This window comes from Lissotriton vulgaris, chromosome 7 (genome assembly GCF_964263255.1).
Source record: "Lissotriton vulgaris chromosome 7, aLisVul1.2, whole genome shotgun sequence".
Taxonomy (NCBI): domain Eukaryota; kingdom Metazoa; phylum Chordata; class Amphibia; order Caudata; family Salamandridae; genus Lissotriton; species Lissotriton vulgaris.
The window spans coordinates 831339452-831353342 of NC_141695.1; the positions used below are offsets into that span (position 1 = coordinate 831339452).

A 13891-nucleotide genomic window follows, 5' to 3' on the forward strand; every position below is an offset into this window, starting at 1 on the left:
TTGATTTGTTAGGTGAAGGTGCAAGTAGTTTGTATATTTTGGAGACAAAGTGTCCGGAGGATTGGAAGTGCAGAAGCATGGATGTTAGCCACTGTGTTGCTGGCTTGAAGGTACGTGTGGACAGAGCTGATTTTATCTTTAGGAAGGCGTAGAAGTCAATCGGAGATAGGGAGTGTTTAGCTTGTAGGGCAGAGAAGGGCAATGGCATATTGTTGTCATAGAGATCTGCAATTATGTTAATACCGTTATCAGACCAGTGGTCCCATATGGGGGGCGAGCCATTTATTTTAATCGATGGGTTGCGCCATAAGGATGCAGAGGTTGATTTATTGATTTGCAGACCATTCTTATGGAGCTGGTCCAATCTCAAAAGTGCTCTCTTGGTATTGAGCATGATATATTTAGAGTGCGTGAGGTGGGAGAGGTCCATTGTGAGCACTGCGGAAAGCGGGGCCTTACCTATAATGGATTTCTCGATATTGATCCATAAAGGTGTGTATGTAGGATCTGCAGCAAACCAGGAAGCACCTTGTCTGCAGAGGAAGGCGGTTTGGTAATTCCTGAAGTTGGGTAAACCTATACCACCTTTCAGTTTTGAGAGTTGCAATTTTTTCATGGCAATCCTCGGCTTCTTCCCTTTCCACAGGAATTCCGTGAACGTCTTCTCTATTTTGTGCAGGAAATCCTCAGTGAAGGACATGGGAAGCATACATGCCATATAGTTAACCAGGGGGCTAATCATCATCTTTAGTGTCTCTGCTCTACCCCACCACGAGAGAAATTTCGGCGACCAACCATCTAACAGTTTTTGTATCTTCTTATATAATATATCTTCATTAATTTTCAAGGTGGTGATCAAATCCCTTTCAAATTCCAAACCTAGATATTTAAAACTCTTCTGCTGCCAGGTAAGTCCAGAGTCACCCAGTATACTTTTGCTACCCAGGTTATTTAGTAATTTCACCTCTGTTTTATCTTTGTTTAGGGAGTAACCGGACACACTCGAGAATTCTTCAATTGTAGTGAGCAAGGCGGGTGTAGCTTTATCAGCCTCTTCACTCAGGACCAGTACATCATCGGCGTAGGCCGTGAGTTTGATTGTGCAGTCTGTGAATGGAATCCCTTTAATCTCTGGGTTTTCCCGTATATAAAACAGGAAGGGTTCGATTGCCAGAAGGAACAAGGACGGGGACAGGGGGCAACCTTGCCTAGTACCTTGCTCCAGGTTGAAAGGGGGGGAAAAAGCGCCACCAGCTCTCACTCTAGCGGAGGGACAGGCATAGAGGGACATGACTAGTTTAGTAAATAGGGGGCCTAGGTCGAATTTATGTAGTACCGCACTCAGGTATGTCCAGTCCACTTTGTCGAATGCTTTCTCAGCGTCCAGTGTAATCGCTACGGTGGGCGTTGATAAAAGCCTTGCCTTTTCAATGACGTGAGCCAGAGTTCTGGTATTATCGCTCGACAACCTGTTTTTCAGGAATCCCGCTTGCGACGGATGTATTAAGGACGGCAAGACCTTCTGGATGCGTTTAGCTAGAATCGAGGCAAGGAGCTTGCAGTCTAAGTTTATCAGTGAAATGGGCCTGTAGTTTTTAGGGAGTTTAGCGTCCTTGCCTTCTTTGGGTATTACGGCAATCACTGCTTCAGCCATGGTGCCTTTGACCTCCCCGTAGTACTTATTTCCTGGAAGACCTCCAGTAGCGGAGTGGCAAGAACATGTGCAAAAGTCTTATAAAATGATGCCGTGTAGCCATCTGGGCCTGGGGCTTTCCCCTTTTTGAGGGATTTAATTGCGGTAACAACCTCATGTTCAGACAGGGGCACGTTCAAGGATTCCTTTTCTACTGGTGAAAGTGTTGGAAGTGTACAATTTGAGAGATACTTCTCCATTTTTTCTTTGTCAACGTGTATATTTTTGGCGTAAAGCTTCTCATAGAAGCCCTTGAAGATGTTTGCGATTTTATTTGGATCAGAGCTAGGAGTGCCCTTTTCATCTATCAGAGAAGTAATTGCATTCTTTTGTATTTTAAATTTGAGATATGCCGCGAGCCCTTTCCCTGCCTTGTTAGATTCACAAATTTTAAAGCGTTTCCTCCTATCTAGCCAGATGCCTGCTTTCTCGCTTATAAGTTTGTTATAGGTGTATTTTCGGTTAGACAGCTCAGTCAGAGTTTCAGGGTTCCTATCATTCAGGTATCTGCGCTGCAGTTGTGAGATGTCTTTTTCTAATTGTAGTAGGGCTGCGGTGCGATTTTTGTTAATAGCAGAGGAAATTTTTATAATTAATCCCCGTATGGTGGATTTCAGCGCCTCCCACCGTATGGTGTCTGACGTGTCCCCTTTTTTGTTCGTCAATAAGAAATCTGTAATGGCGTTGTCAATGGTTTCTTTGTGTTTTGTGTCGTTGAGAATTGTGTCATTAAATCTCCACATGGACTGACGAGTAGTTGGCTTAACATTAGATAGTGTGAGAGAAATGCAGGAATGATCAGAGACTAATCTGGGAGCAATGTCAGAGTCCTCGACTCTGGCCACCGCGTTTTTAGATATAAGTATGTAGTCAATTCTCGAGAACGAGTCATGAGGGGGGGAATAAAAAGAATAGTCTCTACCATCAGGATGTAATAAGCGCCATGTATCTATCATATGAAACCTATTGCATAGTGTCATGAACGCTTTGTGGGCCTTACCTGGGCGAAAAATACATTTGGAGTCTCTATCTATTATCGGGTCAAACGGGAGATTGAAATCACCTGCTAGGACATGCACTGCTGTGTCTGGAATGGAGTTGATTTGTTTCGTGAGGCCTAGCCAGAAGGAAGGGTCATGTACATTGGGGGCATATATTGTTGTGATGAAGAATTCAGTGTCATCTTTAAGTAGTTTCGCCGAAACCCACCTGCCCTTCGTGTCTGATGTAGAGGAGATCACCTCAACATTTGCAGATTTTGCTATAAGCATCACCACCCCATTTTTCTTCGAGATTGCTTCCGAGCCTATTACCTCATTGTAGTATTTGTTGCGTAGAGTGTGAAATTGCTTCATGTCCAACTTAGTCTCCTGTAACAGGGCTATGTCTCCACGTTGCCTACGTAAATAATCAAGTATCTTCTGTCGTTTCACTGGTTGGTTAAGGCTTTTCACATTCAGCGACAGTATTTTCAGGTTGGTTATAGTGGTTGTTCCTATTGGAGTATCTATAGCAGAAGCCATCAATTTGCTGAGGTCTGATATTGTCTCATGACACATCTATATGCATGGGATTCAGACAGTAAAGAGAGCATTGGACATTTGTCAATATCTGCAGTAGCATAGTTTGTATTGATTGCAGGGTTAGAACTATATGCACAAAATGCAGGATTTGAGCGATAGAGTGCAAACTTCGGAACGCAGTGTGATGCGATGGATGCAAAGTGGGATGCAAGATGTGATGCAGAGTAGAAAAAACAACAAAACAGAGCAAAATACAAAAAGTGAAACCAATCCCCCCCCTTCTCCCTACCAACCTCCCTCCACCCTCCTCCCTCTCCCACAGCCCACCCCTCCCTCCCCAGTAGTAGAAAAGAAACATGGCGACTCGGGAAAGACGACCTCGAGACCGCCTCCGTACAGCCTATCTATAACTATTAATCCTTGGGGCTGCAACCCCAGATTACTGAAACAGTGAAACATGAATGAAGGCATCGAGGATCAGCAATGCTTTAACATTGAACTCAGCAGAGAGCTATCACATTAATTGTGTATGCGTGAACAAAGCACATCAGATTAACAGCAAAAGCCTCACTTACTAAGGCTTTAGCGTAGTACATTATTTAAGGCATTATTTAAGGCATCGGAGTGTTATTGTGGTATCCTAGATAAGAAGGTGCACAAGAACTCACAGAACAGAACATAGCATAGTATGTGAACAAATCTGTTCGTGGCCAGCAGCCACGTGTTACATTCGTCCAGATCCAGTCTTACTCAGTTTCAGCCAGAGTAGGTGCATTATGCGGGGCTAGGAGCAGTAGAGTAGCAGCACCGTCAGGCACAAGAAACTCATCCCAGGCCAGATGATGAGGCCCCTTGTTGAGTTGAGGGGGAGACCTCCATGTTGCCATCTCCGTGGCTGGAGATGTGTTGTCTCAGTTTTCGCGGGTCAGAGAACACATGGGTCATGCCTTGTATTGTTACTTTAAACTTCGTTGGACCTATAAAGCCATACATGTAACCAAGTGTCTTCAGCTGTGGTCTTAATGCAAGGAACGCTTTCCTGATGTCCATAGTTTCTTTGCTAAAATCCTGTGAGATGAAGATTTTGTGGCCTTTCCATAGCACATGGTTATGCTTGCGGACGAAGGTGAGTATTTGCTCTGTGTGTTGGTATCTTAGTGGTTTGCATACAATCGCTCTCGGTCCCTTCTGTTCTTTGGTAATTCGTCCTGGAACTCTATGAGCTCTATCGAACTCCAGTGGTTGAGAGAAGGTTAGATTTGTGGCCTGCGTAAACCACTGTTCAAGGAACGGTATGCAAGAGCCATGGGACTCCTCTGATTTTTCTGGCATACCAAAAATTCTCAGGTTCCCCCTTCTATTTCTATCTTCCAACTCCGCAACCTTCCTTACAAGCTGCTCAGAACACAGGGAGAGATTCTTGATGGCTCCACATGTTTTGTTCTCAGAGTCTTCAAGTTTACTTATCCTGCACTCTGATTCTGTTAGTCTCGTGTTAATGACTTTGATGTCCTGGCGGATTGCGACAACATCCTCTTTGGTGGATTTGGCTAAGTCTCTGACTTCTTCTAATCTGCTCAGTATTGTTTCCATAGCATCCGCCATACCCTTATTTCCTTTGACCGGCGTCGGCGGGTCAGATTTCAGGCGCTTTGAATTTTTACCATTTTCTTTGTCTCCCATTGTTAATTTGTTCACTGCAATTCGGGTTTGTCTAGCTGTCTGCCGCCACTATACGTCTCCGAGCTCCCCTATGAAGCAGTTATCAAACTATTTCAATCTTGGCAATGATCTGGCGCTCACCAACCTCACTAGACTCACAGTACCAGAACTGGGTTGAGTAATGACAATGCAGGGCAGCACCTTATATCAGCACCTTATATCTTATATCTACTCCTGCTTTTATCCTTCCATCCCTGTGGTTTATGAATAGCGATTTGCCAATGAGGAACACGTACACATCACCAGCAGTATCACTGTAGCCGATCACTCCATATGCATTCAATTACAATAGGTACCATTTTACATCATGCATTATATGTGTTTACTCCTTGTAAATATCGAGTTCAAATGGCTTCCACGTTGAATCAGTTAGCATTATTCACAGCATCACAGCGCTCATTACATATGGGTGTTGCAGAGTCATAGTGCCTTAGTCTTGATGACACAATGGAGTCTCTTAACTGTCCCAGTAATGCCTCGAATTTGCCCCTGCCGGTTCAATACTAGCCAGTGCCATGCAGTTCTGCTGTTCTACCAACGTGTTGTGGCTCAAATACTCAATGCAAATACTCAATACATTCTGGTTTCTATGGGCGTTCGTACCATTGCACTCGAGTATAGATTTATTCACAGGCAGTGAGCATGGGTACAGTGATCATGGCTTGAAGAGTTCAGACTGGTTCAGGCGCGGTTAATACGTGCAGGGGAGCCGCCATTTTCGATAGCGTTTCTTCGCGCCTAATTTCAGATAAATGTCTTGCATAAAATCACATTTATCAGTACCTCATCTGCGAGGTCTGTTTACTCACGGCCCCGGTGTTACCGGTCGTCAGTCCGCCTCCGTGGATCCTCGCGTGTGGAGAGTCATGTCGGCTCGTCTCTGCCCAGTCTGCCAGTCGGAGCTCCGGGAGATCGCGTGGACGTTACCCGGAAACGGGCTCCGCAGTGCAGCTCAGGTTCCTCCGGTCGGGGGTAGAAGAGCAAATTATGCACGTTTGCTTTGGCGGATTTGCCTCAGATTTTCCCCATCGCTGGATACAGTGCTTCGACAGGCAGGCCCTCGTTTTTGGTCGCAGGCGGAGTCGGGTTGCAGCTTTTTCGGCTCACTGAGTTACGGCTGCATGGAGGAGGAAAAAGTTATGCCGCCATTTCTCCGGCGTCCAAGCCACGCCCCCCAAGCTGTTCACATTTTGACCGATATATTACTCTGAGCAAATTGGCTTCAATGTACCCAAATATTTTGCTGTGAGAAAAGGGGACAATCTCATGAATTGGAAATAATTTGCTTCAAAATCATATTGCAGAGATCATAGTTTATAAAAAGCATTAAGTGCTGTGAGCTATCTTCAGGCTCTTCAATCACTGACCAACCGAGGCAACACAATTTAATATTAAATTCCAATTTTTTTCTCTTTTTTTTGCTCTGACTGGTCCTCACCTACATCATTTATTTCTCTCCATTTGTTCTACTAATTCAAACGCTTACTGAAAAATCCTATATTAATAGAATTTATTAGCTACTCCATAAGTGAGCTCCCTCAGTCGTATTAGTGACTACGAGAGGGATTATTTTTTCTCTTATAGAATCTCCATGTGCTTTTCTCACAGCTGTAAGTGTTGTTATAGCCATCATTCAGAGCACCTTCAACTAGTGATGGGGAAAAAATGTTTCATCTCCGGGAGAGTGAATTCACCTAAGTAGTCAAGGTGTGAGAGGGCTTCAACTTTGCCCATAAGCTCCTCAGTTGTGAGGGAGCTTTTTGCAGCTCCCCTTACAGTATAGAGTGAATGAGAGGTTATTAATCCTCCCCTATTAGCCCTCTTTTCTCTAGGTGGCTTTAAAGGAGAACCTTCCATTTCTCTTAAAGTTATCCCAGCATAATGGAGGCATGTGTGGAAATTTTCCAGTCCCTCCTCAGTGAACTCCCCTATATGCCAAGAATGGCTCGAGAGAGATAATCGTATAATTACTGGTTCAGCCTCCTCATCTTCCTCATGCACTTTCAAAGGGCCACATTAAGTCAAAGTAATTACGCAGGTTTCTTTCTGTATGAACCTGTCCTTTTTGTGAAATCACTGATGACAGTTTAGTGATGAGAGAGATGGACAATGGCTTTGTATCTTGGGTTCTAGAGGGCACGTGCTTAAGTACCTCTCCCCAGCATGGCGGTCCTGCATGTCATGCTTTCTTGCTTTTAATGTATCGCTGCATTTCCTTGTTCTACTTCTGTGGATGTCGCAGGCCCAATCAGAAAACAGCTGTGAGATCTGTTCATCTGACCGAGGAGGTTATAATCCTCTCTCTGTGCCTTGTTACAACTAACACCCCTACATACACCAATTTTCGAAAACAGACCCCCCTCATTATATCAGCAGTGCATATTAAACACAACTGCTAGCACCATCCTGTGCATAGCATGGTAACAGGCCATTCAGTTGTGTCAGTATTTTCTCTTCAACAGCACATCCAGAGTAAGCTACGCGAGCACATCAACTTGTAGTACACGTTTGACAACTCTTGGCCCAATCATGCCCACAACGCAGCCTTATAATATACCACCTTAATGGTACATTCATTCAATCTATGCTGCATCGATATCCACTTCCCAATATACATATAAACCATCCTGAAAACAATAACTTAAAAACTTACCACACCCAAATACAGATTATATATTAAAGCTATATAATGGGCAAATGTTTTCATGTTCGCCCTTGTGATTGATGTTATCGATAGGTGGGACAAGTTGATTTTTTTTTAGGACAAGTAGATTTGAGTTGCATTTTGTCCATAGGACAAGCAGTTTATTTTATAAATTCCACACCCCTGGGCATAGCATATAGCATCACTCAGGGGCACCACAACATCACTATGCGCTAACACAGCATCACTGAACGCCACAGCATCACTCGTTCGCCACCACATCACTCAGCGCCAACATAGCATCAATCTGTGCAACCATTCAACAACAACTGGTTCAAATAGGTTCTCTCAATGTTTCAAGGTTTATTACAAATGTAACAAAAAGATGTTAATATTTCACTTCTGTTCTTGGATTTTCGTCACAATAAATTACACTGAACATAATCTTCACAAACGTTATTTACAAAAGTTTAAGCTATCGCTATTATAAATTACAATCACTTGTATTTAAGTATTAATTATTAAAAAAATTAAAAGCCATTGTTATTTGTAATAACAATACATGTAAGTCACGTAAATACAACACATATTGCATTACAAATGTTATACGTGTCACATTTGCCAAAGTTATAACTATTGGCATTGTAAATGACAAAGCTAATAATTTAGCTATTTTCAAAATCAAAACAAATAAAAAATGTGTCTTTTACAATACCAATAGCTCAAACTTTTCTAATGCGAGACCTATTGCATTGTAAATGCTTGTTAAGCTAGCAATGGTGACATTAAACTGATTACCTCATCATCGCGGACAGTCTTTCTGTGCTCACTCTGCCACTTTAATGCTTCCCCGTTTGATGCCAGTTGGAATACACTTCAGGACTTAAGCAGCCTCTAGAAGAATAAGAAACATCAACTCGTATTAATAAACAGAGTTGGAGGATTGATGCTGAAAAGAGACAGTGATTGTGGAGAGGACTGTCACCATCACTACAGTACTCTCGAGTGGGCTCTCTTCACCAAAGAGTACACAGCTTACTTTTCCCACTCCAGTGAACTCAGTGAAGTCACTGATCTTCTACTGGACTTCTTCTGCATGAATCTTGGTTTAAGGAACACCAGTAAGCCATTTTTGATATGTGGTTCAAGATCTTTGAAGGAATGATTTTAAAAAGTAGCTAATAGTCGGTCTTGCCGTTTCCACCCATTCTTCCCTGATGACAATAACCCTTGTTCCAGCAGGCTGCCGACATCTTAAAGATAGGAGATTCAGCCATATCAATTCCGAGTTGAGGAATCAATCAGAAGTGGCTCCTCTTTCCCGATCAAATGTGATGAAATACCACAAACAATATAAAATTCATGTAAACATTTTAAAATATCCGCATTTATTTTGTTTCAACAGCATGAAACAGACTACGAGGAGCTCAAAAATCCTACCTCACATAACGTCCTATTAAACAAAAAAAATAAAATACTGCACACCTGCTGGTAATCTGGGGCTATGGCACATTGGAAATTATTCCCAGGCACTCAACAAATTATGAGCCTCAGATCCGCTTTTGCTGTGCGGGTTCCACCAAGCATCCCATACTATTCTGGTCCCTTTTCCAAAAAGACAAAGTACAACCAGACCCTATCGAGTAAATATGACAAGACTGCATAAAGTGCAGTTTATTTTACCAGCAGACCTCACAGGAAAGGGGATCTTCAACAGTGGTACCACTCCATGTTCCATCTTGTCTCTTAAAAAAAGCTTATTCTAAGCATTGTACACAAACTTTTCAGGATGCTATCACCAATCGTCGTTAGGAAACTCTTCCACACCAATTCTAAACTTGAACTGCAAGTTCTCCTCTGCACGGACTCTCACTGCAACTCTATCAGGAAGGTCATTATAGCACATCTTTGAAGATACATCTTTCACCCCACCGGCCATTTCTTCCTTAACAACTGTGCCAGGAGTGTGTGCGACCCAATGCAGATTCATGAATTAACAACAGTTTGTGATATATTTAACCACAAGCTTTTCCTTTATTGGTTTAGATTACATAGAGATTTAAAGACGGCATGAACATCCAATCTGTTTTCGTTGTGATTTTAGTATGATCACGAATTAGGATCACATATAATTCTGCTACAATCATTAGACGTGAGCAAGCCAACAAATTAAGAGGGAGAGACGAGCCAAATGTCACTATGGCTGTAAAAGCCCTTGCACAAACCAAGCCCTGAAAATATTTGGCATGTGAATCATGAAACAGACATCACCTTAGAGTGTGAGAGGTGTCTTCAACATTCAATAAAGTGTATTTCTTTAACACAGGAAGTGTTAATGAGATTATTAAAAAAGTATTTATTAAAAGTAAGTGTTTTTAAAAATGAGTTGAGAAACATTCCTGCAACCTCCCGGACCACTAGCCTATTAGTGAACTAAGACAAGTCATTTGTCATGTATACCTTAAATGTTGCCTAGATTCTTACTATAGATGAAGCAAAATTATAGGCTATTTAATCAAAGAAAAGACAGATTTTTTTGTACAGAGCAGTATCGAACTCGCATATTTGAAGGTGCTCTCATATGTGAAAAAAACGATATGAAATAAAGTATTTGCCTAGGATCACACAATTTGCTCAGGCAGAGAAGTTGGTGCGGATCACAGGTTTTCCAGTTTCACACTGCACAATTCAGCCACGATATAGGCATCTCTATCGGACTTCAAAGGTTAAAGCTGTGTCATTAATTCTAGGAAGATGAGACTATAGTCTGGTAGTAAAGCTAGAGATTTTATTTTGCCCAGTTTTATATCGAGCGAACCTTGCTCAAGTATTTTAGAGTGCTTCATTACAAACACAGACTGCGTCACACTTTTTGTTTTCAGCACTGGGAGATTTGCTGAGATTCATAGGATGCTAAAGCGAGCGCGGGATTCAAACCCACTTCCCAGTAATACATGGGCGGTAGTAGCAGCCAATAGACCACATCGCCTCCTGTGAAAGCTCAGCTCGTATTGGGTTCGAGGTTCCAAGAGAATCTCGAGCTGAGCCACAGCCAAGCATCTAGCTTGAGCTTTAAGTGGCTAGCATACCTCTAACTACGACTACTGTTGAGGTTCCAGCAGGTATGATAAGGATCACTCTGAAGAATGTATCACCCAGAGTCTTAATCAGACCAGCAGTGCCCCACCCTCGCACTTCAGCAGCATATGTAGCTTTAGCTCCTGCCTTAACACTAAAAGCAATTCCTAAATGACAGGATCTTGTTAAGAGTGACTAAATCTCTAAATACACTCTTGTATCTGGTTTTAGTTTCACTCCAGAAATGTGTCACAATCCACATCTCCAAACAGCACTATGCCTTAACAAGCTCAAAAAATTGGCCAAACATTTATTACCTTTTGTTTTAGATAGAATTTATCTCAGGCTTCGTCTCTATATGGTTTCTCTTGCAGCCCTTTTAGCAGCAGTTGAGTGCTCCGAAATTATGAGCTATCAGGACCTCATTGTCTTGAAATAGCAGAACCGAGACGTCCATCTTGCCCATCTTAGGGACCTCCCCACCTGAAACGTACAAGATGTGTTGAAGCCTGACTAGAAGTATATTACAATTAAATGGGTACAGGACACAGCCCTACCGGATGCAATTGTTTTGTTGTAGGGATTGACTTATTCAGATGCCAAAGCAGACCATTGGCTTATTTCTCAAGGTACAGTGCCATGATGGCCTGTATTTGCACATTATCGACCCCAAAGGTTTTCAACCAAGTCCACAACAATGGCTTACTAATGAAATCCAAGGCCAATGAATGCTGAATACCAAGTACCACCTTTCAAGATCACGTGTCCTTCATAGGTGGCATTAAAAGGGATTGCTCCAGTTTTTACTGTCTAGCTGAATCTTTGATTCAGATGGTTACTCGCTCGCCAGCCTGCCCGGAATGAGCCAAACGGGGGTGGTATTGCTATCATATATAGGTCTGAGTTCAAAGTAGCTTTTGATCCTGTGTCACTGCCAGGAGCGAAAGCAATGAAGTTTAACATCAAAATCAGGAACATACTTTCCTTTCCTGGGCTGCTCATTTACTGACAACCCGGACCCAGATCTCCATTCTCCCAAGCTCTTCAAACCCTACTGCAATCATGTCTTGATTTCCCCATGTTTACCATACCAGGAGATTTTGACTTCCATTTAGAACGGGGTGATGATGCCTGTACCTTGGTGTTGCTAGACACCCTTGAAGCCTTTGGTCTTACCCAGATAGTATTAAAACTTAGCCACAAGGCTCAACATACTTTGGATGGGATATTTACCAATAACGCATCTATTAGTATCGACAGGATTCTGCCACTTTCCTGGACTGACCATATGGCTATTTTCCTTAACCTACCGTTTGGGCACAATAACCGTTTGCTGTTTCCTCCAGCACCGCCGACCAAAACACGGTCCTGGCGCAACTTAAGATCCGAGGAGCTAGCAGTCCAGTTAGATAACCGCATTCCCACCCTGGGGCAGACCCGAACTCTGCAGCCGATAACTATGATAATTGGCTCAGGTCCGCCATAGAGCAACTGGCCCCTGCAAAAATGGTCAAACAATGCAGGTCTAGAGTTGAAAACCCTTAAAGCAACTTGCAGACGCCTCGAACGAACATGGAGGGTGGACTACAGCATGCCAGCCAAATAGAGTTATAATCTAGCACTTACAAGCTATCATTAGTGCCAAAAAGAACTTCTACACCAACAAAATTGAGGGGGCTAAAAATTCCACTAGAGAACTTTTCAAGGATGTTAATGCACTGTCCAAACTCCAAGAGGGCAATGCTTTCGCTCCGGATCAAGTGCTGCACGACAAAATGGCTACGTTCTTTCAGTCAAAGGTCCAAACAATATACCACAAATTAAAGAGCCTGAATTCAGGGCCCTCCTTCCCACAGGTTCAGCCCGCAGAGGAAGCATCTTCTGCATCATGTATCCAGACTAGATTTTCCTCCCTAACCATTAATAAGGTAAACAACGTCCCAACCTCGATTAAATCTGGCTCCTCCACGGACCCCTGGAACGAGATAATAAATGCTTCACTTACACAAGGGACCCTCCTTGACTGCCTAAAAACGGGGCAGGTAGTGCCCATCATCAAAAAACCAACAGCGGATGCGACAGACCCGAATAACTATCGACCAGTGACCAACATACCTTTACTGGCCAAACTTATTGAGAAATGCGTACAAGGCCAACTGAGTCAACACATCGCTAAGTTCGCACTACTAGACGACTGCCAATCAGGATTTAGAACAGGACATAGTACTGAAACTGCGATCCTGCATATTGTTGATGACGCCTTACAAGCCCTAGACCAAAATCAGGCATGCCTACTGATCCTACTAGACCTGTCATCAGCTTTTGACACGGTAAATCACGAAATACTAATAACCAGGCTTCAAGACAGGATGGGTTTGTCCGGAAACGTACTGAAATGGTTCAACTCTTTCCTACAGAACAGGACTCAACTATTCCTGATCAACCAAGCAACCTCCTCCCCATGCCCTAACACAATCGGGGTCCCACAAGGCTCAACTCTATCCCCAGATCTATTCAACTTATATGTAGAACCCCTAACGGAGATTCTTCAAAAATCACGGATATCCTATCACATGTATGCAGACGACACGCAAATATATATAAAGATCGCCTCCCGTGATGACGTCGACCGAATGAATGACACACTAAAGAAAGCTTTGCAATGGTTAACAACTAATCATCTGAAACTAAATGCCCACAAAACTGAATTCCTGCTAATCTCACCAACAAGGAGCCAACCTGAGGTAAAGGAATGGGTGAAATTGGTGACTGCGTTAAACTGCACTCCTACCCTAGTTAACTCAGCTAAATCACTGGGAATCACGTTAGATGAGAACCTCGACATGAAAGCCCACATTAACTCAATGGCTAAGAGCGCCCGCTTCCATTTGAACTATTTAAGAAAACTAAAACCCTTTATCTCTGAGGCGGATCTAAAACTGGCCACCCAATCGCTAGTTATCTCGAGGATTGAATATGGTTGTACCACGTTAGCTGGCCTACCCAAGACATCCATAGCACCACTAAAAGCCTGCCTCAACGCAGCGGCAAGACTCATCACGGGAACGAAGAAATTCGATCATATATCACCCCACCTGAAAGCCCTAAACTGGCTACCTTACGAGGCCAGAATTCAAATGAAAATGGCCTGTATTACCCACAAAGCGGTTCACTACAACATGCCTAGATACCTAGCCAAGAAAATTAAACTTTCGGGAGGCAACAGACCAA

At 43.0% G+C, this 13891-nt stretch overlaps 1 protein-coding gene across 3 annotated transcripts in view; it reads right to left on the bottom strand.

Annotated features, from left to right (window-relative positions):
• The window catches only part of MCRIP1 (MAPK regulated corepressor interacting protein 1), a 108854-nt gene that overhangs the window by 75942 nt on the left and 19021 nt on the right, over positions 1 to 13891 (bottom strand). For all 3 annotated transcript variants that reach the window (XM_086931151.1, XM_086931149.1, XM_086931150.1), the window contains exon 2: positions 8381 to 8476. In XM_086931151.1, coding sequence (XP_086787277.1) covers positions 8381 to 8388 — 8 coding nt within the window. In that variant the 5' untranslated portion in view covers positions 8389 to 8476. The remainder of the gene's footprint in view (positions 1 to 8380; positions 8477 to 13891) is intronic.